Source organism: Fistularia commersonii, chromosome 28 (genome assembly GCF_037954325.1).
Source record: "Fistularia commersonii isolate RoL2024-O1a breed Wild chromosome 28, RoL_Fcom_v1.0, whole genome shotgun sequence".
NCBI classification, from domain to species: Eukaryota; Metazoa; Chordata; class Actinopteri; order Syngnathiformes; family Fistulariidae; genus Fistularia; species Fistularia commersonii.
The window spans coordinates 47134-72500 of NC_141311.1; the positions used below are offsets into that span (position 1 = coordinate 47134).

Below are 25367 nucleotides of genomic sequence, written 5' to 3' on the forward strand. Positions count from 1 at the left end.
CCAGAGGTCCTGATGAAGGTGGGCCTGCGTCGTGTTTGAGTGCTGAATAGGGGTGGAAAACCCAGCGACTGGGTCGCGGTGGGCGAGGCTTTGTGAAACTGCCATAACAGATCCGAGTGTATTGCCAGGCCACGAGGATCTGGATGATAAGCAAACACTCGAGCAGAGGCCAAACGACACACACACACACACACACACACACACACACACACACACACACACACACACACACACACACACACACACACACACACACATACACACACGCCTGTTGGGCCTCACCTACTTCTGCAAATGACACATCGCGGTCGAGTCACAAACCGGGGAGTAGCAGGTAGTCCCCCGAGGGTGTTGAGGTCGCGCTTAAGAGGTCCGACTCCAGAAAACACAGACGTTTGAATTTCGGCTGCTCGACACAAAGATCCTCTTCTGATTGCTGCCATGGTTACGCTGAACTTTCAAAAGTTGACTGTGCCTGTGGGCATTGTGAGGATACTGGAGGTGGTCTTCACATGTGCCTCCTTCAGCCTGGTGGCGTCGGTGGGCCACTCCACTTTCTCCTTCTGGACCTGGTGCATGTTCACCTGGTGTTTCTGCTTCTGCATCACATTTCTCATCCTCCTCCTGGAATTGACTGGTCTCAACGCAAGGGTGCCAATCTCCTGGAGTGACTTCACTGCTGCTTTCTCCATGTTGGCCACGCTGATGGTGAGTTCTAGCGACAAGCCTCTGGTGTTGTTTGAGAGCACAGACACCGAGTCAGCGGTCGGGATAAAGTTCCTTTAGAGAGCGCCGTGGAGCGGGATCATTGGCGACCGGGCGTGACTCCAAGTAGGAAGCAGAGCAGAGACCTCATTCCTGGGTGAAGGTGTTGGGAGGGAGGAGGCTGAAGGAAAAGACTCCACGGGGGAGGGAGCTCGTGTTCCAAAAAAGAAACATCTGAGGTGTTCAATGGAACTCAGTGAGATTGATTCTGAAGGTCAGGAGTCAAAGTGAATGATGTTCTTTCTTTATCGATCCATTCCTGTCACAGGTGCTGGCAGCTTCAGTGGTCTATCCCTTCTTCTTCTCCTGCTCCACCTGCGGAAAACAGATTGGCGCCTCCGTGACTTCCTGTCTGACCTTCATCCTGTACGCCGCCGAGGTCGGGCTGTGTCAGGCCCAGCCCTGTGAGATCATGGATTTCTAAGCACGATCCCCGGCCTCCTCAAGGTCCTGGAGGCGTTTGTGGCCGCAGTCATCTTCACCAGCCTAAATGGTATCCTGTACCAGAACTCCCCGGGGCTCCAGTGGTGCGTCGCCGTCTACTGCATCTGCTTCATTTTCGCCTGCCTCGTCATTATTTCAACCATCGGCGGCTGCCTGTCGCTGCTCCCGGTTCCGTTTGACAAAGTCCTGATCGTCTGCAACGTCCTGGCCGTTCTGATGTACACGACGGCTGTGGTCATCTGGCCCGTGTACAACTTCAGGAACACCTCCAGGCCGAGCTACTGCTCTGAATATCCGCAGCTGTGCACGTGGAACCACCTGGTGGTGGTCTCCTTCATGACAGCGTTCAACCTCGTCGCTTACATTGTCGACACCTTCTATTCTTTCAGGCTGGTCTTCTTTGCTAGACAGACATGAATTCAAATCGTGGCTCTAATTGTCGCTCAGAAGCAGCGGGTGACCTTCAGGTGATAATCACAGAGGTCCAGCAGTAGGAACGCAGACTGTGAAACACACCCAGGTCTCCCCTGTGGCCTCAGAGATCAAGGCTCTGCGTCCACGACCATACAAAGAGCTCCTCACGAATGTGTCAACAAAATGAATAAAGGTTTCTGTGATTTATCACTTTGTCTGACTTTGACAAGTTGACGGCGCGGTAAAAGTTGTCCGGCCACTCTAACGAGTAAAGGTCCGCTGAGCTTCTCTGAAATACCGCCCACGACTCGACACAAGCGTTCAAAGTATCTGCCAGAGGTCCTGATGAAACATCTGCCAGAGGTCCTGATGAAGGTGGGCCTGCGTCGTGTTTGAGTGCTGAATAGGGGTGGAAAACCCAGCGACTGGGTCGCGGTGGGCGAGGCTTTGTGAAACTGCCATAACAGATCCGAGTGTATTGCCAGGCCACGAGGACCTGGATGATAAGCAAACACTCGAGCAGAGGCCAAACGGCACACACACACACACACACACACACACACACACACACACACACACACACACACACACATACACACACGCCTGTTGGGCCTCACCTACTTCTGCAAATGACACATCGCGGTCGAGTCACAAACTGGGGAGTGGCAGGTAGTTCCCCGTGGGTGTTGAGGTCGCGCTTAAGAGGTCCGACTCCAGAAAACACAGACGTTTGAATTTCGGCTGCTCGACACAAAGATCCTCTTCTGATTGCTGCCATGGTTACGCTGAACTTTCAAAAGTTGACTGTGCCTGTGGGCATTGTGAGGATACTGGAGGTGGTCTTCACATGTGCCTCCTTCAGCCTGGTGGCGTCGGTGGGCCACTCCACTTTCTCCTTCTGGACCTGGTGCATGTTCACCTGGTGTTTCTGCTTCTGCATCACATTTCTCATCCTCCTCCTGGAATTGACTGGTCTCAACGCAAGGGTGCCAATCTCCTGGAGTGACTTCACTGCTGCTTTCTCCATGTTGGCCACGCTGATGGTGAGTTCTAGCGACAAGCCTCTGGTGTTGTTTGAGAGCACAGACCCCGAGTCAGCGGTCGGGATAAAGTTCCTTTAGAGAGCGCCGTGGAGCGGGATCATTGGCGACCGGGCGTGACTCCAAGTAGGAAGCAGAGCAGAGACCTCATTCCTGGGTGAAGGTGTTGGGAGGGAGGAGGCTGAAGGAAAAGACTCCACGGGGGAGGGAGCTCGTGTTCCAAAAAAGAAACATCTGAGGTGTTCAATGGAACTCAGTGAGATTGATTCTGAAGGTCAGGAGTCAAAGTGAATGATGTTCTTTCTTTATCGATCCATTCCTGTCACAGGTGCTGGCAGCTTCAGTGGTCTATCCCTTCTTCTTCTCCTGCTCCACCTGCGGAAAACAGATTGGCGCCTCCGTGACTTCCTGTCTGACCTTCATCCTGTACGCCGCCGAGGTCGGGCTGTGTCGGGCCCAGCCCGGTGAGATCAGTGGATTTCTAAGCACGATCCCCGGCCTCCTCAAGGTCCTGGAGGCGTTTGTGGCCGCAGTCATCTTCACCAGCCTAAATGGTATCCTGTACCAGAACTCCCCGGGGCTCCAGTGGTGCGTCGCCGTCTACTGCATCTGCTTCATTTTCGCCTGCCTCGTCATTATTTCAACCATCGGCGGCTGCCTGTCGCTGCTCCCGGTTCCGTTTGACAAAGTCCTGATCGTCTGCAACGTCCTGGCCGTTCTGATGTACACGACGGCTGTGGTCATCTGGCCCGTGTACAACTTCAGGAACACCTCCAGGCCGAGCTACTGCTCTGAATATCCGCAGCTGTGCACGTGGAACCACCTGGTGGTGGTCTCCTTCATGACAGCGTTCAACCTCGTCGCTTACATTGTCGACACCTTCTATTCTTTCAGGCTGGTCTTCTTTGCTAGACAGACATGAATTCAAATCGTGGCTCTAATTGTCGCTCAGAAGCAGCGGGTGACCTTCAGGTGATAATCACAGAGGTCCAGCAGTAGGAACGCAGACTGTGAAACACACCCAGGTCTCCGCTTCCTGCGGCCTCAGAGATCAAGGCTCTGCGTCCACAACCATACAAAGAGCTCCTCACGAATGTGTCAACAAAATGAATAAAGGTTTCTGTGATTTATCACTTTGTCTGACTTTGACAAGTTGACGGCGCGGTAAAAGTTGTCCGGCCACTCTAACGAGTAAAGGTCCGCTGAGCTTCTCTGAAATACCGCCCACGACTCGACACAAGCGTTCAAAGTATCTGAGAGTCCCTGATACCCGATGGAAGGAACCACGTCTTGTGAATGACTGTTGGACATCGATCATTCACTGCACGGATGAGGTCATTCCTTGCTGTTCCCTCCAGCTTGTAAGTCGCCAGGCGTCGGCACAGCTCACATATCTGAACGGTAACCATGGCAATCGGGCGTGGGTGTGCTCCAACCTTTGACTGGGTGAGCCGCTGTTGCTCTCTCAATAGAGCCACGGATGTTTTACGACAGTGAAAGGTATACTGGGTAAATCAAACGTCGGACCGCGACCCTGACGTCGGACCTCGGCTGTGCCACCAGCTCCAGGAGGGTGGAGTTGCCTCTGTTCGTGATGCCACCCGTCTCGGGATCTTCGCTTCCTAATCATCCTGATCTTGCAAACCAAACTTCCCTTCCTTCTGTCATTTATGATAGCAAAGGGACATCCGGGTCAACCGAGCCCACATGGCTCTGCTGATCAGTTTCCGTCAGGAGCCGCTGTTTGGGACCAGAGTCCAGCTGTCTGCCGAGATGTGGATATGATAACGCACGGCCCACATCCAATCAGCAATGGAACCCGGCAATAAAGGGTCAGATAAGGCAGGGATGCTGTGTGAAGACACAGCACTCCTGCTGGGCTTCACCGATGAAGAACATCACCCCCGCGGATCGTCAAAATGGATCCCATCGGGGACTGTGATCGATAAGGATCGGAAGGAGAACCGGGACCAGACGTTTGAGGTGACAGACATCGGCCAGAGATGAGGGTTGACTTCCACTCGCTCACCAAGCCGGTGGGCGTCTTGCGATCAGTGGCAGCTATCTTCACCTGTACGACTTTCATCCTGGTGGCGGTGGATGGGTCCAGCTCCTATCCCTACCAGGCCTGGTGCATGTTCACCTGGGGATTCTGCTTCCTCGTCACACTTCTAATTCTCATCCTGGAGTTCTCCACCCTCAACCTCAAATCTCCCATCGCCTGGGAAGACCTTACCGCCGCCTTCGGGGTGCTGGCAAGTCTCATGTGTCTGTCAGCGTCCATCATCTTCTCGATGGCCTTCACCAGCTCCGCCCTCGGGATCGTGGCCTGCGTGGAATCCTGGGTCTGTTGCGGGGTTTACACAGCTGAAGCCACCCTGGTCTACCTACGTCCCAGAGGTCAAATAGGCGGCTTTCTCTACACGCTGCCGGGTGTGATGAAGATGCTGGAGTGCTTCTTCGCCTGTCTCATCTTTAGCTCTCTGGCGCAAGTGCACTACAAAAAAGACGCTCCACTGCAGTGGTGCGTAGCCGTGTACGCATTGTGCTTCATCTTTGCCACGTTCATCATTGTGCTTACTTTTTTCCAGTTGTTCATTCCGTTCTTTGACAAGGTCATGACCGTCCACAACCTTCTGGCCACACTGATGTACATGTCAGCCATGGTGCTTTGGCCTCTCTACGGCTTCCGCGAGACCGACAAACCCAGCAAAAACGTCGAAGTGTCTTACTGGGATCAAATGGTGACGGTCACGGTCATGACAGCACTGAACCTCATTGTTTACACCCTGGACACCATCTACTCCATACGCCTGGTCTTCTTTGTTAGAGGCCAGTGACCTTTAGAGACACACCAATTTTTTATGCCAGTTTCATTAAAAATACGGGCTCTGGCTATGATGTTCCCGGATACGGGGGTAGATATCACAACCGTGAGGTCTCGGATGTGATGTCACTGACAACAGAAATTAGTCAGTTAATCATCAAACCTTTTATCACTGCCATAAATCACAAAATAAACATCCTGGTGGAACTTTGGCTTCTGGTTTTTGAATTATAATTCAAACTGGCGTTACTTCAGTCTGTGATGGTACTTTCCCTGATGATTTGAATGTGAAGTCACTTTACTGATTGACTCTACAGGGACATTGGACAACGACAACACATACTAACTACTATGGATGGGTGCTCGCTACATAAGTACTATGGAGAAGTAGTTCCTGCATAAGTAGCATGGATAAGCAGTATCTGCATATACAGTAGTAGTATAGTATAGTAATTGGATCCTCAGAGGAATATTACAGTATCCTTATCAGTAGTTTGGATAGGTAGTATCTCAATGTAGAAGAATAAGTCAGTAGTATCTAGATATAGTAGAATAAGTAAGTGCTGTCTATATTAGTAATGTCTAGAGATAGCATTGTGGACATGTACTTTTGCGATGTCCCTTCTTGTCAAATCTTCTTCTCGTAGCAACTGGACTTAACTTTCTTCCCTTGAAGACGTTTCACCACTCCTCCAAGAGGCTTCTTCAGGTCACGTGGACTGTGGGGGAGCAGGAGGTCGGAGCGGTCGTCCTAGGAACCAAACATTCCCAGTTCAATTACCTGTTCCCCCTGGCCTGTCCAAGTGTTGGTGAGCAAGACATTGAATCTCTAACTGCTCGCCTGGTGCTTTTCCTGAGCTGCCTTCTGCTCACGCCGCATCCATGATGCGATGGGTTCAATGCATCGGTCAAACTTCACTGATGTTGTGCGTTGCGTACAGCTGTATGTGGCAATAAAGGCACTTCTTCGTCTTAGAAACCAGGTCAAAGGGGTGGTCGTGCTAATGTGGGTGTCATTCGGATGGGGCTTGGGTATGCCCTCTGGGGACGCATCTGGATTAAAATTTGATAAGGTGAAGCCACAAAAATCTCAGAGTGTGAAAAATGGAGATAACCCAGTTGGATCCCGTGGTCTGAAGCTCGGGTGGTTGTTCTGCGGTTCTGGTTTCGGCAGTGGATCTGTCCGAGTGGTTTTGAGCGTGCAGATAGGTTTGCTACTGTGTTTTGGGATGGATCCCAACACGGCATTGTATTTCTAGATGTAGTAGGATTGGTAAATAAGTATCATCTGGATGGGCGAACACAGCGGGCAGAGCACTGGGGGTTGGCTCACTATCTCACTAGCTCAGTAGCTCAGTAGCTTGGTATCTCAATGCTTCTGGTCCTCAGCAAGTTCAGAAAGTCTTGTCTCCTTCCACTGAGTAGGAGCTCAGAGGAGCGCAAGCAACTTTCACCTGTGAGCGATCTCTGTGAGAGGAGCTGCAGCGACCGGAGTGAATGTAGTGTGGAACATCTGCTCTGTCTTCTGGTGTGAGACGTCACGAAGGCCCGACGTCCAGGAGTTGATGGTCTTTGGAGGTCAGGCGGAGCAGCAAGGTCTGCTCTGAACCAAATGGTAGGGGGGACCTCTTTGTTCTTCTTCCTTATGAAGAGGTGACCGTGAAGATGTAGCCAGGCGAAGATCCCGAGCCAGCGAGATAAAGACACAAGCATTCGGTCATTTGATCTAACCAGGAAGTCCCCCGAAACTCTCCTCTTCTGCTTTTAGATGGTCTGTGGGAACCTAGTGGAGAACAAATGGAAGAAATTTATCACATGGAGGAACCAGATCTGGTTCAGCGGTTGTGGTTTAAAGCCCCCCCCAGGGAAGTCCACCAAAGGACTTTCAGCTTATGGGTTAAATTCTTTTATTGATCAGAGAAGGTCAACGCTTTGTGGAGATGCACAGGTGGGAAACCAGGAAGGTTGAACCTGACGACCAACAGAGAAGTAGGATTCGATTCCCTCCAGATCTTCCTTTAGAAGAATCCTCTGAGAACAGGTAGAACACAAGTCCCTTCAGTCTCTCACCAGAAGGTTTTTCCTTGCACTCCCGGGGCCCAGGAGCAAAACAGGCTTTGCCTCTCAAAGATCCGGGGGGGGCACTTTGCAGGCGTTCAGCTGAGTCTGACATGAGGTTTGCAGAAGGTTTTCAGGAACCTGCCATCCACTAAACGCCCTTCGTGTTTGTTCATGACGGAAAAACGTAGTTAGTTTCCCCCGTGATTCGCATCTGCTCTGAACTTCAGTCGGCGCCTCGATCCGTGCTCCAACTGCCGCGCTGTGAAGGCCAAACATCTTGGCGCAGAGGCTGCCAGCTGGTCAGAGATGTGCTACACTGTGGAAACCATGGGTCTCCTTTCCGGCCTGCTGTCAGCGGTTTGATAAGAGTCATCTCAGATCCCAGGGCTTTCCCCAGTCCCTCAAAAGTTCACCTTCAGAACAAATGAGGTGAAAATCCTCTGCGAATGGCATCACGAACCTCTCAGATGCTCAGCTCTGGAAGTGGAACCGGAGCGGACGGGAAGGTCCTGTTGTCATGATGACCCCGGATGTGGCAAGCCCAAATGTAACTTTGTGGCGGTTCGCCGTGTTTCCCGTCAGAAGAGGAAGTTTGCCGTCATAAAACATTGACATGAATCGGTGGCGTCCTCAACTTTCGCAGGGCTTGTTATCCCTCATTCACTTCCCATTTGAGGTCTTCAACATGCCTGTGGAGCAGCGTCTGCAGTAAGAAGAACAGCTGCTCTCCGCTTTGACACCCTGAGCGGATTAAGGAGAAAACCATCCAGTTCTTGAATTCATCACGACTATTTTATCTTCTCAACAACATCTGGTGACCTTCTCAAACCTGTGAACGAAGAAATAACTTGGACAGATTTAGAAGGTGTTCTGAGTCAGAGTTCCACTCTTTCAAGGGGAGTCTGCAGGTGGTGTCGGTGTGAGCTGCAGCTTCTGGAGACCTCATACCATGTTTGACTCTCTACTTAGTGAAGTTTCTCTTCTGTCTAATAGCTTTGAAGTCAGGCTGCACTTTGTGGTCAGCTGTCCTCCTGAGAGGAACAAGAGACGTCATCAAACTTTCTCCTCACATTCCCTTCAAGCAGCCTGGCCTACCTTACCTTAGCTGGCCATGAAATAAACATGTAAGCCTGTGCAGACACAGCGTGGACTTTAGTCCTCCCTCAGAAGAACTTTGTGACAAACGTCGACTCTGACATCAGAAACCTGTGTCTTTGGCAACAGCGCCATCTGTTGTTCAGAGTGAGACAAAAGGCCAGACAATGCTTTGGCTGACCGAGAATTCATTTCAACGCAGGTTAACAATGACCGCCTTGGGTACCGATGATCTACAGGGATCCAATGGAAACTGGGCTAATGTAGGTCAAAGAAGGAGAGGAGGAAAGCGTGGTTGGAACCAGAGAGTGAGGAGGAAAGGAAGAGTCTGGGACTGAGAGGAGGGACTTTGAATATTAGGACTATGACGGGAAATGGTAGAGAGTTGGTCAACGTGATGCAGAGAAGGAAGGTGGATATACTGTGTGTCCAGAAGACCAGGTGGAAAGGTAGTCAGGCTAGAAGCTTAGGAGCAGGCTTTAAGTTGTACTATTATGGTACTGACAGGAAGAGAAATGGATTAGGAGTTATCTTAAAGGAGGAGTTTGTTAGGAACGTTCTGGAGGTGAAAAGAATGTCAGATTGACTTATGAGTCTGAAATTGGAACTTGAAGGTGTGATGCTCAGTGCTGTTGAGAAAGTCTCTGGGTGGTCAGTGAGAGCTTCCAAATTATTTGACAACAACAGCTGGTGTTATCAGGGACAGGTAGAAGAGTACTTGGTTAGTCATTTGGAAGGAAAGTAGATTAGCAGACTTGGTGGTGGAATGAAGAAGTGAAGGAGTAAATACTGAGAAAGAGATTAGCTAAGAAGAAGTGGGACACTTGGAGGACTGAAGAGAACAGACAGGAGTTCAGGGAGATACAATGTAAGGTAAAGATAGAAGTAGCAATGGCAAAACAAAGGGCGTAGGATGACTTGTATGCTCGGTTGGATAGTAAGGAGGGTGAGAATGATCCATACAGGTTGGCGAAACAGAGAGATAAAGATGGAAAGGATGTACAACAGGTCTGGGTGATTAAGGACAGAGAGGGAAATGTATTGACAGATGCTAGAAGAGTGATGGGAAGATGGAAAGAGTGCTTTGAAGAGCTGATGAATATAGAAAATAAAAGAGAGAAAAGGGTAGAGGAGGTGACTATTGTAGACCATAAAGTAGCAGAGATTAGTAAAAGTGAAGTGAGGAAGGCATTGAAGAGGATGAAGAGTGGAAAAGCAGTTGGTCCTGATGATATACCTGTGGAGGTGTGGAAGTGTCTAGGAGAGACAGCGGTGGATTTTCTGACTAGATTATTCAACAGGATCTTAGAGAGTGAGAAGATGCCTGAAGAATGGAGACAAAGTGTGATGGTGCCTATTTTTAAGAATAAGGGGATGTGCATAATTGCGGCAACTATAGAGGGATAAAGTTGATGAGCCATACAATGAGGTTATGGTAAAGAGTAGTGGAAACTAGACTGAGAGCAGAAGTCAGCATTTGTGAACAGCAGTATGGTTTCATGCCTAGGAAGAGTACTACAGATGCAGTATTTGCATTGAGAATGCTATAGAAAAGTACAGAGAAGGCCAGAGGGAGCTGCATTGTGTTTTTGTAGACCTAGAAAAAGCATATGACAGGGTGCCAAGAGAGGAGCTCTGGTATTGTATGAGGAAGTCTGGAGTGGGAGAGAAGTATGTTAGACTGGTGCAGGACATGTATGCTAGCTTTACGACGGTGGTGCGGTGTGCTGTGGGGGTAAAAGAGAAGTTCCAGGTGGAGGTGGGACTCCATCAGAGATCAGCTCTGAGCCCCTTCTTGTTTGCAGTAGTGATGGTCAGGCTGACAGCTGAGGTTAGACAGGAATGTCTGTGGACCATGATGTTTCCGGATGACATTGTGATCTGCAGTGAGAGCAGAGAACAGGTCAAGGAAGATCTAGAGAGGTGGAGGTATGCTCTGGAAGGGAGAGGAATGAAAGTCAGTCGCAGCAAGACAGAGAATATGTGTGTGAATGAGAGGAACCCGGGTGGGTGTAATGTTGAGGCTACGGGGAGTGGAGATCAAGAAGTTGGAGGATTTCAGGCACTTGGGGTCAACAGTCCAGAGAAACAGAGAGTGAAAAGAGGTGCAGAGATGGGTTCAAACAGGTTGGAATGGGCGGAGAAAAGTGTCAGGGGTACTATGTGATAGAAGACTATTAGCAAGAAAGAAAGGAAAGGTGTACAAGACAGTGGTGAGACCAGTGATGCTGTATGGCTTGGAAACAGCCATACTTCCAATGATAAAAAGACAGGAGGCAGAGCTAGAGGTTGCAAAGATGAAAATGCTAAGGTTCTCTTTGGGAGTGACCAGGATGGATAGGATCAGGAATGAGTCTATCGGGCTCATGTTAGAAGGTTTAGAGGAGGCATAGTGAATATATTGGTAGACAGATGCTGGAATTGGAGCTGCCAGGCAGGAGGTCTCGAGGAAGACCAAGAAGATTTATGGACGTAGTGAGAGAGGATATGAAGGTAGTTTGTGTGAGAGAGGAGGATACAGAGAATAGGGTTAGATGGAGATGGTGGATTCGCTGTGGCGACCCCTGAAGGGAAGAGCCAAAAGGAGGAGGAGAAGAAGAAGAAGAAGAAGAAGAAGAAGAAGAAGAAGAAGCACACCAAATAATGCTGTTACTTAGTTTACAGTCCAAGTTCCTTATCTCATCTCAATCATCAATGTAATGGATGGATGGATGGATAAATGAATGGATGCATGAAGGGATGCATGGATGGATGGATGGATGGATGGGTGCACTCTGGACATATCTGGACAGAAGAGACGTCCCTTCGGTAAACCTCCTCCCGTGGTCTGAAACGGGAATCGGCCGAGGACTTCAACACGCTAATCTGGTTTTCTTTGTGGAGTCTCCATGTTCTGCCCGTGCCAGCGTGGGATTCCTCCAAGTTCTCCGGTTTCCTCCCACAGTCCAAAAACACATGGCGGGTTAGTTGGAATTGGGAAAGTTAGCTGGATGTCCGAATGTCTGTCCGTCCGTCCATGTTGCCCAGCCTACCAGCCTGGCATTGGGGCGGATTATGCGATCATCTGCTCTTTCTCACCTGGAGGCACTGTGAGGATCACATTCTTTGATTTCTCCAGTGCCTTCAACACCATCCAGCCTCTGCTACTGAGGGACAGGCTTTGGCGTGCAGGGCTCTCCTGAGGACCTTCTTCCACACTGTGGTGGCATCAGCCACTTTCTGAAGAGTGGTCTGCTGGAGCAGCAGCCTGTCAGCTGACAGGAAGAGGCCTGACAATCTGCTGAAGAAGGCGGGCTCTGTCCTGGGGGCTGTGGTGGGAGAGAGGAGGAAGAGAGGAGGATGGTGGCGAAGCTACTGGCTCTGATGGACCACGTTTTCTGATTTTTCGATATCTCAGAAGATTGCATCTCAGCTACCTCTCCTGCACCGCCATCCCACTGCTGTGTGAGTGGAAACGTCCCCACGTTGGGAAGACCGAAGGAATATTCTGCTCTGAAAACAACAGGACAGAACTCAAAGCTTGCTTTGGCTGTCGAATCTCATCTTCCAAGATGAAGGAGCTGACTTTGACCTCTGAAGAAGTACCGCAGTGGAAAGGAGCCACATCCTCAGCATCCCCAGGTGAAGCCCCAGGACAACCTCTGTGTCCTCCCATGGACACACCTGCTCAGCGGGTCCGATTCTGAGCAGCCGCTCAGGTCCTACTTGAAACACCTGGGGACTCCTCTATCTCCACTGCAAACAGCTGTATATGGGAGTTTAGCGGCCAGCTCGTCATCTTCTCACGGAAGGGACAGAGAGTGGAGGGCTGGTCTCCCAAACAATGGCTGCAGAACCTCTACCTCCTCCCTCACCCGCTCTGCATCTTACCGGACCTGCTGCCGCCTCAGTGTGTTTTCTGAGTCGGCCTTGGCTGCACCCACCCGTGGGAGGGACTTTCCCACCCAGAGGCGGGCTGGGGATATAAGCGCTCCCCGCGCGTCACGGCGCAGTGTGACCCTGCGAGTGTAGGAGAACATCTCCCAGGAGGACCCAGGAGGTCTCCTCCCGCCGCAGGACGGCTCCAAGAGCACAGCCGGGTATCCGAGAGCGTCGAGTCCGAGTCCGAGGATGGAAACAGGCGGGAAGCGGGATCAGCCTGAGGACGAGAGCCGAGGTCTGCGCTTCTCCTTCTCCGCTTTTTCGCTTTTGGTGCTCTGAGACAGAGGAGCTGCAGGTGCAACCGAACCCGTGAGCGCCGCGGGAACCCTGCCGAGGAGGATGAGGCGCACTGGGACGCACAGGTTGGTGGCGACTGTGTTTTTCATACAGATCTGCGCCGTCTCGCCCACGGAGACATGCACACGCTGGTGGACGCCCTCCACGGGTGAATAGTTTGATGCTGCCCCCCCCCTTCGGAGGCCCGCGGTCCAAGTGTTTGTTTTCCCAACATGGCGCTGCGGGCTGCGCGTCACTGGGCTGTTTGGCGGCGCGCTTCAGCGCGTCTTCACGTCAAACCATTTATTTTTGCAACACCTTTATGCACCTGGTGGCTCCTCCGGCCAGGCCCGGCGCGGGGCCGGTTACTGCAGGTCAGCCGCCAGTTGAGTAAACACAGGCGTCCCGGGGCTCGGGCCAGAGGAGGGCCAGGTTCTTCAGGATGGCGGAAATGTTCTTCTCCAGTGGAGCAGAAAGACTGGGAGCTGCGGTTCTGAGAAGAAATGGTGTCACAATCGAAGCAGAAGATTCCAGGATTACCGGGATAAGGACGCATCTAAAATGACTAGCCGCCCTCAGCGATGGCCGTGGAGGCCATGGGTGACTGGCTGGGAGCCTCTGGCGGGGCCACCTTTCTGTCCTGCATGAGCGTGTGCTGTTTGTGGATGTAGATACGAGGAGATCTCCACGGACGAGAGTCTTGCGGTACGTTCGGGTTATGTCCTTGTGGACGACCCCGCATCGACTCCTCAATATCGGGGTGCAAGCGCTGTGGTCTGCATTCTTATGAGTCAAAGGAGGGAAACCGAACATTCATTCCGGACAGAATTCAAATGATCCTGTGCTTTAACTGATGACATTGTCATGGTCGTCGGAAAAGGGTGCAAAAAGAAGCTGTATCTCTGGAGCTTCACAGATGGCTCGGCGGGGCCACTTCTACCTTCCTTCTCGTTTTGTAGCTCCAGTTGGGCTCCTTCAGATCTGAGAGCAAGGAAACCGCGGCGACTCTCTGAGGAGAGGCCTTCACCTTCCAGGGGTCTCGAGAGATGTCCAGTCCGGAGGACGAGCGAGCAGGATCTCGTGTCGGAGCACTTGAGCGTGTGAACGGGAGCCATCTTTTTCCAGGACAGAAACGGGGCGGGTGGTGTCACATCCGGCCCGGCTCTGTCTGTCTCCGGCGCTAATGGATGTGTAATTGGGTTGCGGTGAAAGTACTCCTAAGCTGCTTAGCCACTCATCCAAAGTGAGACTTTTCATTAGGAAAAATGTCTTGTTGGCCACTTGCCCGGAGAATTCACCAGAAAGTTTCCCTGCCCTTGTGGGAATGGTGGGCTCACAGAGAGGCAGAGGAGAAAAGAAACAAAGCAAAAGAAAAAGCGGGCGGCCATGATCAGTCCTTGTTAAGTGGATGGACACCCTGAAGCAGAAGATCTGAAATTTGGCACCAGACCCCCCAAGACGGTTATGGGATGGACGTCTGAGTGAGACAAATCAATTCCAAGTGAGCGGAAAGGAGGAATTTGACCGGAGGAGAAGCAGCGCAAGCAGCATCCCTTCGGGCGACATTAAGCCTCATTGTTTTTGTTTTCTGCCGCGACTGTATTTGTGAGAAAGAAATGCCGGCGAGTCCTGAATTCGTGGGAGACTCCCGCCCGAGGGCCCTAGGGGTTTCGCTCGGCCCCGGGAACATCTGAGGCAGCGGTTCTGCTGTTTTGTCAGATGATGTGCGAGACGAGTACGTGCTCGTCGCTGTGCTGCTGTCCACTTCTATCCAGCTACTGTGGTCACTCAAAATATGCACCTTTCTCTTCTGTCCTCAGCCTCCGCCTGTAAACTGTGATCCAGACGGACACACGCACTCCTTTCTTCAAGATGGCTGACAGCAACACCACATCAGCGTCGCAGGACATCAGCACATCTTTACTTCAGAGCCCCACGTTGGGGTACCTGACCAGCACGCCGAACACGACCGATCCCATGCCCTTTAATGCGGTCACCGCAGTGGTCTACAGCGTGGTCTTCATCGTGGGTCTCCTGGGCAACTCGCTGGCAATCTTCGTGGTAGTTCGCTATGCCAAGATGAAGACGGTGACTAACATGTACATCCTCAACTTAGCCTTGGCTGATGAACTCTATATCTTGGGCATTCCCTTCCTTGGCACCAATAGTCTGCTTTCCTACTGGCCGTACGGGGACTTCTTCTGCAAGGTGTGTATGACGGCCGACGCCATGAGCCAGTTCACCTCCACCTTCTGCTTGACGGTAATGAGCATCGATCGCTACCTGGCGGTGGTTCATCCTATCCGCAGTTCCAAGTGGAGGAGGCCGCAGGTGGCCAAAGTTTTTAGCGCCATGGTGTGGATAGTGTCCTTCCTGGTCGTGCTGCCTGTCTCCATTTACTCACATGTGCAAGATGGGTTTCATACCTGCAACCTAACCTGGCCTGAACCGCAGAATTTGTGGTCCATTGTCTTCATCCTCTACACGTCTAGTCTGGGCTTCTTTGTCCCGCTCATCATCATCTCCCTCTGCTACCTGCTCATTGTCATTAAGGTAAAAGATCTGACTCCCACTAATCAAATCATCCGGACCCTTTAGTCCCATTTCTCATCAATCCATCTTGTTTCAGGTGAGGTCAGCCAGCATGAGGGCGGGACTGACCAAGCGTCGTAAGTCGGAGCGCAAGGTGACACGCATGGTGGTGGTCATTGTTTTGGTGTTTGTTCTTTGCTGGCTGCCCTTTTTCACCACCAACATCGTCAACTTGGTGTACATCATCCCCGAGACCACCGCCACCACCGCAATCTACTTCTTCCTGGTCATCCTCACCTACGTCAATTCCTGCGCCAACCCCGTCCTCTACGGCTTCCTCTCGGACAAGTTCAACCAGAGCTTCCAGAGGGTGTTGTGTTTCCACAAGCCGACGGCCGACAGACCCGGGCGCCACGCCGTGCCCCAGGAGACCCCACGGGAAAGCAGAGAAGCTCCAATCACCTCCGCCGATCTCACGCAGAATGGAAAACCACAATGCGTGCAGGTAAGTTCCAAAACAATACTCACGCTACCATCGCCTGAGGCCGTGGCTCCGCCCCCTTCGGGGATATGTTCTCCGATCAGGTCCACGGTCAGGACCACCTGTGGTGTCTATTCCCTTCTCAATGATGACAGAGTGATGTTCACATGGAGGTGATGGACAATGACAACAAGAAGTTGGCTACGATCGACCCGTCGGTGAAAATGTCCTCTGTCCACCTCGACCCCGAACGCTCCAGATCACGATCTCGGGTTAGACTGGGCTGCCATTTCTCTCACTTCCAATCCCACCCTTGTGTTATTTTCGTGGGAAAAACCGACATGGTCGAACGAACATGTTGATAGCCATCATTTTGACCTGTCAGGTAACTGCTGAGGATTTCACTCACTGATGGACAATTTAAACACCCTGGAGGCCACGGGGAGGCCACGTGGATGCCACGTGGAGGCCAGACAAGCATGTCAAACATATCATTGTAGCAGGAGATCAGTCCAAAGTAACCTGTCCTGTCATTGGCCCAGATCGCTTTACCAATAACATCAGGGCATCTTTCGACAGCCACGATAAGGAACAAAAACAAGCATCTTCTGTTCTCCGAGAATAGCCTATCTATCTATCTATCTATCTATCTATCTATCTATCTATCTATCTTTCTATCTACCTATCTATCTATCTATCTATCTATCTATCTATCTATCTATCTATCTATCTATCTATCTATCTATCTTTCTATCTATCTATCTATCTATCTATCTATCTATCTATCTATCTATCTATCTATCTATCTATCTATCTATCTATCTATCTATCTATCTATCTATCTATCTATCGATGTCCCCCCATCCTTTGTGATGCAATCCATATGTCTGTTTCTTGTTTCCAGATGGAGTTCCTCGGGAACCTTGACAGTGATGCTTCAGCAGCGAAGCCGGTGTCGAACGGCCAGTCGGTGCTGTGAGTCCTGGTGGACTGCGTACAGCCACATGCAAACCTGGACCTTTTCTACCGATTGTCATTTCCTGTCTTTGAAGCTAATGCCGCCACCCTGGCCTGGGATTTGTGATGAAGAGCAGAGACAGAGAGGAAGCCGTCCCTCAGCATTCTTCACCAAGTCCAGCATTTTGATTTGTTCTCTTTGTCTCGTGTCGACTCCAAATTGGCCGCCGTGTGCGAACCATCCATCAGTGTCGCCATCAAACCTCTAAGTTCATAACAAAGGCTTCCGAGAAGCTCTAAACTCTCAGATAGATTTATTCACTCCAGCAGCAGGTTTTAATTAACCCTTTTCATATTGCAGTCAGGGGGAGTTTCTTTCATTTTTATTTTCGGCCTCAGCCTAGAGCGCCACGGCGGCGCAGCGATTAGCCACTCCCACTCACGGCCAGAAGGGACCTCTCAGTGAGGGGTCTCCATGCTCTCCTCACGTCTGACCCCAGTGCACGGCCGTGCGTTTGTATGTGGAAACCCGCCTCGGACGACCACACCCAGTATCGGCTCCCCTCTGCCGGACAATTCAATGAGAAAAGTGATGCATCCCTCGTCTTTACTGTAAATAGAAGCATGTAGCCAACACCCGGTTTGCTTAGCTTAGCATAAAGACTGGAAACTCAGGGGGGGTTTGGGTGCCATCCTCACTTGTTTAACCACAACAAACCTTCCCCTCCTCTATCGGGTACTTTTTTATCTCATTTGTTTTGTTCACACGGAGTCCAAGAACACTGGTTCGATGACTCGGTGGAGGCGTCTCTGGTGGCCGCAGCTCAGGGGTTGGTTTGTTTTGGTGAGGGACACAAAACATGTGCAAATCAGGAGATGCCGGTCGGGGGACTTCATGTCATATTTTCTGCCACGTGAACTGAGGTGACGCCGGCTGCTCGAGGGTTGACTGTATATGAGCCGAGCCGACGGAACGAGCGACGTATCAGAGGACGGGTAACTTCACTCGTTCATCTTTCTTCCCTCTGTTATCTGGAGTTTCAGGGTTTTTCTCGCTTCGATCAGATTTAATCCCACGCGTTTGAATCTGACTCTGCTCTTCCCCGAGTGCTTGGGCCGTTTTTCCGTAACACCAAACTTATTATATCATAACCGGGTTCTTTCCGGCTCGTCTATCACAGGCTTTTCTGGCGGCCGTCATTCCATCCTTTTCATACGAGAATGTCGATCTCCCATTTGCCGGTGCGGCTCGGTGTTGCGGGTGTGTGTCCGTGTCCTTACGCTGCAGCGTCAGATGGTGGTGGAAAACACTGACACGCCGGGAACACTTTGCGGGGGAAACGTGGTGAATACAAACACGGTAATTAAAGTTGAATACTTACCTGGCTCTGTTCAGACACTGTTCTGTTCTGACACAGCGGTTTTGAAGAAGTCTTTGTGAACATCAGTGATTGATGTTATGCGCGGTCACTCTGCATCAACCCCCGCGCTGCAGCGCTGCAATCTGCCTGCATCCGCAGCGCCGTGTTGACAAGGAGTCCCTGCCATTTATCATCGCTTCGGCAGGCCGGTGTTTCAGATGGAATCGCTCGCTTGTCACAGTCAGTCTGAGCCTGAGGCCCACTGTCTCTGGACATTGATGCTATTTCTAATTTTTATTATGTTCTGGCTCACAGTTGTGGAAAACGCACATGCAGATGTGAGAGCCGAGGACAGGCACGCAGCTTTTTTGTGTATTCGTCACGTCTTTGTATTTCTTCGGCACTGGGGTTTACGGCCGAGGCGCCATCTGGCCGCCGCTGTAATAAACTTTACCACAGCAAAACTGAGCGAGGTGAAAACTTCTGTCAGCGCCACATCCTTTGGCCCCGCACACCCCGCACGCCCTGTTGTTGTACCTGCTGGAAGGTGTGCTTTAGATAAATGCCTGCAGGTAAATGCACAGCTGATAGCTGGGCACGCTCTGCAGGAGCAGACACGGGCAGAGTGGACATTGACTGCTTTATCATTATGACATGATCTTCCAGTACGTCGACCTGCGCAACCGAGCGCATCGGACAGGACCGTAATCTGCAATGGCAAAGGGCCAATGGAGCAAATGTGGACATCCCGTGAGCCTCTCTGGGACTGCGCCACCTGCGGCTGCCAGGAAAATACGTGAGCGTTGTTTCACCACTGAATACATGAGATAGCGGTGGAAGAAGAATCTAAGCCATTAAAACTTTGCCCCGTTGCTATTCTGTGGTGAGTCGGAACCAATGAAATACACCTGGGATTTCTGTTTCCCTAACTAAACACGGTCCAGCTTCACCACAACTCTGGACTCCCTGCGGGTTGCTTCAAACTGCCCTGATCGAATGTTGACTGGCAACACCCTTCGGCCATATTTCTTCGGCCTGCGCCTTCACAGAGTCTCGTGACATCCGAGTACGACGCCAAGCGGTATGAGGAGGTTCACGTGAAGGCGTGGTATCGCGGGAGGTAAAGACGTTCAACGACCGAGCTCGTGTTTGCTGAAAGCTATGAAGCTCCTGGTCCTCCTCCTCCACGGCGGCGGAACAGACACTGACCGGGACACAAACACGGGGCAGAGTTGCTTGGTCCAGGGGGACGGAGGAGGTTCGACAGGTTCAACACCTCCACCCGAGAGCCCCTCGAACGTCCATAGAGGCTTCTCTCACATCCGCCATCTCTCCGCTCTAGTTTCCTACCATAAACAGCGCTTCCCACTCCAGCCCTCGTCCCCGCTCTGCATCCTCAGCACCTTCTGCAACACTCAGCACCTTCTGCAGACCCATAGGCATGCCGGTGTCCCGCCCGCCCCTCAAGCAAAACAACAACATGAGCACAACACAACAGGATGGTGACAGGAACGGACCTCCGATCGGTTGTGAGACGCTGGCTGAGAAGAAGGTGCACGTGGAGAGCGTTTTGTAAAAGCTGCACAAAAGCACACACGCGCACACACACACACACACACTCACACACACACACACACACACACACACACGCGTCTTTTGTTCCCTAGTCAAGTCTCCGAGCGGGGGAGGGGGGGCCTCGGCCCTCGCTGTGGAATTCATTTTGGTGCTTAGATACCGGTCAGTGGCTTGAAGGTCTGCAGACACAAAGTGAATGCGACTGGTCTCTTCTCTCCCCAAAGGGTGAGTGGCTTCAATATCTTCTGGCCAAAGGACACTCGCTGCTCTTCGCTCATCATTTGATGCCACGATCAACTCCAACCCTCAGTGAATCCACGGCCTTCGACCCCTCGGACACAGTGTGTGCGCGAGCCGTCCACGGGCGGCCGTTTTTTCCAAAGCCGTGGGAAAACATCTGCTCGTCCCTCGGCTCCTTCTCAAAAGTGGTCCAACCACTGAAAGCAGAAGGCCTGTTGCCACAGGAGGCACATTCCAGCCAGATTCCAGATTCGCAGCGTCCTCCTGTTCCATCCTCCTGTTCCATCCTCCTGTTCCATCCTCCGTTCGCGGGCGGGACGCAATGAGAGCTGACGGGGAATCGGCCCGGAAGCCCGGCGGAGGAGCATGACGAGAAGACAGCGTGAAAAATACCTCCTCCGTCCCAACGCGGGGTTGATGATGTTTTAACATTGTGTGAAGATATGATTCGTGACGTGTGACATATCTGCCGACGGCCTCGTCATCACGACGAGCGGGAGGTTTTGTCCCGGAGGCGCCGCTGAGGAAGCTCTGCTCCAGAATTATCACACGAACAGAAGTGGCTCCAGGCAAAGCAACACTCTTCTCCTCAGCTTTCGCTCCAGAGATACTCTGCCTCTTTGACGCAGGATGAATAAGTGCACGCGTGTTCTTCAGATGACTACACGCTGTTCTCCGACCCGGGTGAGTGTTTCACATCCAAGACATGCATGGAGAGGAGCACATGTTCTGTCCACCAAACACCTGCTTGATGTTTGTACATGAAGGTCCTCCAGAGCTCCAGAGCTTCACCACACAACTGACACTGGTGGGTTTGCAGAGAGCAAATTCCAGACACACACTCGCACACACACACACACACACACACACACACACACACACACACAGAAACACAAACACAGAAACACACACACACACACACACAGAAACACAAACACAGAAACACACACACACACACACACACAGAAACACACAAACACATACAGAAACACACAGACACACATAGAAACACACAGACACACGGACACATAGAAACACAAACACAGACACACAGAGAAACAAACACACACACACACACACACACACACACACATACACACACGCACACAGACATACACTCATACACACATACACACACACACACACACACACACACATGCGCGGGGATCGGGGTTCCTCAGCCTCACCACATGAAGATCATTCCGTCTTTGTTGAAAGCAGCAGCTCATGGGGGGGGGGGGTCCCCTGACCTTTGAGAGGTTCCAGTGTCTTGGTGATGAGCAGAGATGTGATGGATGGAGATGCAATGGATGGAGATGTGATGGATGGAGATGCAATGGATTGAGATGTGATGGATGTAGTTGGGATGGATGGAGATGAGATGGATGGAGACGTGATAGATGAAGATGCAATGGATGGAGTTGTGATGGATGGAGTCGTGAAGACGTGATGGATGCAGATGTGATGGATGGAGATGCAATGGATGGAGATGTGATGGATGGAGACGTGATAGATGAAGATGCTATGGATGGCGATGCGATGGATGGAGACGTGATGGATGGAGACGTGATGGATGGAGATGCAATGCAGTGGTCCCCAACCCCTGGATCAATTGGTACAGGGATGCACAAGAAATTATTTCAATTATTTCCATTGGATTTATTATCTGAGTCTGAACAATCTTTATTTTGAAAAATCTTTCATTTTGAAAAATGACCGGAATCTCTGGGTTACATCTCCATCACTTGAGCGCCAAAAAGCGAAAGGAGCCAAAAACAGACATCAGACGAAAGTTTATTTTCGAGGGGGAAAAGGTGTATTCACCTCTATAATTATAGTAGCAATAATGCAGCCTCAGGGCGGCACTGGCCCGTGTCTCTCCAAGCCTGCCTTGGGGGGTCACGGAGCAGTGCCTCCCTGTGCTGGTCCCAAGCCCGGGTAAATGCAGAGGGTTGCGTCAGGAAGGGCATCCGGCGTAAAACTTTTGCCAAAACCAAACATGCGAGTCAACCAAAACTATACCATACCGGATCGGGCGCGGACCGGGTTAACAACGACCGCCATTGGTACTGATGACCTACATGGTACTCATGGAAATTGGGCTACTGTGGGTCGAAGAACAAGAACAAGAAGAAGAGGAGGAGTGCGTGTTCGGAAGCAGAGAGAGAAGGAAAGGAAAGAGCCTGGGACTGAGAGGAGGGACTTTGAATATTGGGACTATGACAGGAAAAGGTAGAGAGTTGGTGGACATGATGCAGAGAAGGAAGGTGGATATACTGTGTGTCCAGGAGACCAGGTGGAAAGGTAGTAAGGCTAGAAGCTTAGGAGCAGCTTTAAGTTGTACTACTATGGTACTGACAAGAAGAGAAATGGAGTAGGAGTTATCTTGAAGGAGTTTGTTAGGAACGTCCTAGAGGTGAAAAGAATGTCAGATAGACTTATGAGTCTGAAACTGGAAATTGAAGGTGTGATGTTCAATGCTGTTAGTGGCTATGAACCACAGGTGGGATGTGAATCTGAAGAGAAGGAGAAGTTCTGGAATGAGTAAGATGAAGTGATGCAGAATATTCCCAGAAATGAGAGAGTGGTCATTGGTGCAGACTTCAGTGGACATGTTGGTGGTATACTGAGAGGACTGAAGAGAACAGACAGGAGTTCAGGGAGATACAATGTAAGGTAAAGATAGAGGTAGCAAAGGCAAAACAAAGGACGTACGATGACTTGTATGCTCGGTTGGATAGTAAGGAGGGTGAGAATGATCTATACAGGTTGGCGAAACAGAGAGATAAAGATGGAAAGGATGTACAACAGGTCTGGGTGATTAAGGACAGAGAGGGAAATGTATTGAGCTAGAAGAGTGATGGGAAGATGGAAAGAGTACTTTGAAGAGCTGATGAATGTGGAAAATGAAAGAGAGGCAAGGGTAGAAGAGGGGACTATTGTAGACCACAAAGTAGCACAAATGAGTAAAAGTGAAGTAAGGAAGGCATTGAAGAGGATGAAGAGTGGAAAAGCAGTTGGTCCTGATGATATACCTGTGGAGGTGTGGAAGTGTCTAGGAGAGACAGCGGTGGATTTTCTGACTAGATTATTCAACAGGATCTTAGAGAGTGAGAAGATGCCTGAAGAATGGAGACAAAGTGTGATGGTGCCAATTTTTAAGAATAAAGGGGATGTGCAGAATTGCGGCAACTATAGAGGGATAAAGTTGATGAGCCATACAATGAAGTTATGGGAAAGAGTAGTGGAAACTAGACTGAGAGCAGAAGTCAGCATTTGTGAACAGCAGTATGGCTTCATGCCTAGGAAGAGTACTACAGATGCAGTATTTGCGTTGAGAATGCTAATAGAAAAGTACAGAGAAGGTCAGAGGGGGTTGCATTGTGTTTTTGTAGACCTAGAAAAAGCATATGACAGGGTGCCAAGAGAGGAGCTCTGGTATTGTATAGGGAAGTCTGGAGTGGCAGAGAAGTATGTTAGACTGGTGCAGGACATGTATGCTAGCTGTGAGACACTGGTACGGTGTGCTGTAGGGGCAACAGAGTAGTTCAAGGTGGAGGTGGGACTCCATCAGGGCTCAGCTCTGAGCCCCTTCTTGTTCGCAAAGGTGATTGGATATGCTGACAGATGAGGTGAGACAGGAATCCCCATGGACCATGATGTTTGCAGATGACATTGTGATCTGTAGTGAGAGCAGACAACAGGTAGAGGAAAATCTAGAGAGGTGGAGGTATGCTCTGGAAAGGAGAGGAATGACAGTTAGTCGCAGCAAGACAGAATATATTTGTGTGAATGAGAGGAACTCGGGTGGAACGGTGAGGCTACAGGGAGTGGAGATCAAGAAGCTGAAGGATTTCAGGTACTTGGGGTCAACAGTCCAGAGCGTAGGAGAGTGTGAAAAAGAGGTGAAGAGACAGGTCCAAGCAGGTTGGAATGGGTGGAGAAAAGTGTCAGGGCTACTATGTGATAGAAGACTTTCAGCCAGAATAAAAGGAAAGGTGTACAAGACAGTGGTGAGACCAGCGATGATGTTTGGACTAGAAACTGTTACAATGATGAAAAGACAGCAGGAAGAACTAGAGGTTGCAGAGATGAAGATGTTGGGGTTCTCTTTGGGAGTGACCAGGATGGAGAGGATCAGGAATGAGTCTATCAGAGGAACAGCACATGTTAGATCACGTACAGAGGAGGGATAGAGAATATATTGGTAGACGGATGCTGGAGTTGGAGCTGCCAGGCAAGAGGTCTGGAGGAAGACCAAAGAGAGGATTTATGGACGTGGTGAGAGAAGATATGAAGGTAGTTGGTGTGAAAGAGGAGGATACAGAGAATAGGGTTAGATGGAGAAAGACTTGCTGTGGCGACACCTGAAGGGAAAAGCTGAAAGAAGAAGAAGAAGAAGAAGAAGAAGAAGAAGAAGAAGAATTATAGTAGCAATATAAAGAATCTACGTGTACGCCCGCCCCCCCGGTACGCAGTAAAATTGTCACGCGTCGATCGCACCGCGGTGATAAAAAGGTTGGAAACCGCTGATGTCATTGACGGAGATGTGATGAAGGCGTCGGTCATGGCTCCGGCTCAGGGGAGAAGGTCCATCTGCTGAACGTCACCGACCCAAAGTGGATTCAGACCAGAATGACAACAAACAGGACGTGGCATGGGGTCGGATCCCGAGGGCAGGAGATGTGGAGAGACCAGAATCTGGTGTGACTTCTGGATCCCTCACACACACACACACACACACACACACACACACACACACACACACACACACACACACACACACACACACACACACACACATGCTCTCACTGAGGCGAGCAAGGGTCAGCAGACACAGAGGACGCTGTCGAGGCTCGAGCGTCAATTCTGTGAGACCTTCATCTGCGTGATCCTCAGAGGCCCTCTGCCATGCCTGCAGAGGCCAGGAGCTCTGAACGCCGTGGAGCTCGGTTCTCGTCTCCTGGCACGTCCGCATTTCCGTCACACATCCTGACACCTGCTGAAAACGGCTTTGAGAGCCAATAGAAAGCCCGGGCACGTCGGGTGTGGAGGACCAGCTGAGCTGGAGAAGGAGATGTGGGAATGTGGGAGTCGCTGCTAAATGTAGGCGTGCTGGTGAATCATCTGGAGTCCGACGGCATCCAAAGAAGATCTTCAGTGTCACCATCTCATCACACAAACTGCTCCAAGAACAGGAATCGTACAGTAAAAAGACCAAACGCAGCAGAGCAGCAGCCTGAAGACCCGGAATCTCAGCTCCGCCGACACATGCGCTCGGAGGAGAAGAAGACGGTGGAAACCATCTGAACTACGGTGAACCAAGGTGGTAGAAACCATCTGACACAAGATGATAAAAAGATCTGAAACATGGTGGT

At 50.8% G+C, this 25367-nt stretch overlaps 3 protein-coding genes and 1 pseudogene across 3 annotated transcripts; all 4 read left to right on the forward strand.

The window, feature by feature from the left end:
* Positions 1–369: 369 nt before the first annotated feature.
* Positions 370–1626, forward strand: LOC147217017 (myeloid-associated differentiation marker homolog; annotated as a pseudogene).
* Positions 1627–2195: 569 nt separating this feature from the next.
* Positions 2196–3738, forward strand: LOC147217018 (myeloid-associated differentiation marker homolog). The gene is made up of 2 exons (XM_086176095.1): positions 2196–2666; positions 2992–3738. The coding sequence occupies exons 1-2, from the start codon at positions 2400–2402 to the stop codon at positions 3583–3585; spliced, it is 861 nt and encodes a 286-aa protein (XP_086032221.1). The 5' UTR covers positions 2196–2399; the 3' UTR covers positions 3586–3738.
* Positions 3739–4552: 814 nt separating this feature from the next.
* On the forward strand, positions 4553–5513 carry LOC147217019 (myeloid-associated differentiation marker-like). The gene has a single exon (XM_086176239.1). It carries the CDS (start codon positions 4667–4669, stop codon positions 5501–5503), a length of 837 nt encoding a protein of 278 aa, XP_086032365.1. The 5' UTR covers positions 4553–4666; the 3' UTR covers positions 5504–5513.
* Positions 5514–12653: 7140 nt separating this feature from the next.
* LOC147217020 (somatostatin receptor type 5-like) lies at positions 12654–18628 on the forward strand. The gene is made up of 4 exons (XM_086175710.1): positions 12654–12929; positions 14664–15396; positions 15473–15880; positions 16761–18628. Exons 2-4 carry the CDS (start codon positions 14716–14718, stop codon positions 16833–16835), a joined length of 1164 nt encoding a protein of 387 aa, XP_086031836.1. The 5' UTR covers positions 12654–12929; positions 14664–14715; the 3' UTR covers positions 16836–18628.
* The last annotated feature ends 6739 nt before the right edge of the window (positions 18629–25367 follow it).

Coding starts and splice junctions, on each gene's coding strand:
- LOC147217018 (XM_086176095.1), top strand. CDS start 2,400: ATGGTTACGCTGAACTTTCAAAAGTTGACTGTGCCTGTGGGCATTGTG. Junction 2,667..2,991: donor CCATGTTGGCCACGCTGATG/GTGAGTTCTAGC, acceptor TTCCTGTCACAG/GTGCTGGCAGCTTCAGTGGT.
- LOC147217020 (XM_086175710.1), top strand. CDS start 14,716: ATGGCTGACAGCAACACCACATCAGCGTCGCAGGACATCAGCACATCT. Junction 15,397..15,472: donor ACCTGCTCATTGTCATTAAG/GTAAAAGATCTG, acceptor ATCTTGTTTCAG/GTGAGGTCAGCCAGCATGAG. Junction 15,881..16,760: donor GAAAACCACAATGCGTGCAG/GTAAGTTCCAAA, acceptor TCTTGTTTCCAG/ATGGAGTTCCTCGGGAACCT.
- LOC147217019 (XM_086176239.1), top strand. CDS start 4,667: ATGAGGGTTGACTTCCACTCGCTCACCAAGCCGGTGGGCGTCTTGCGA.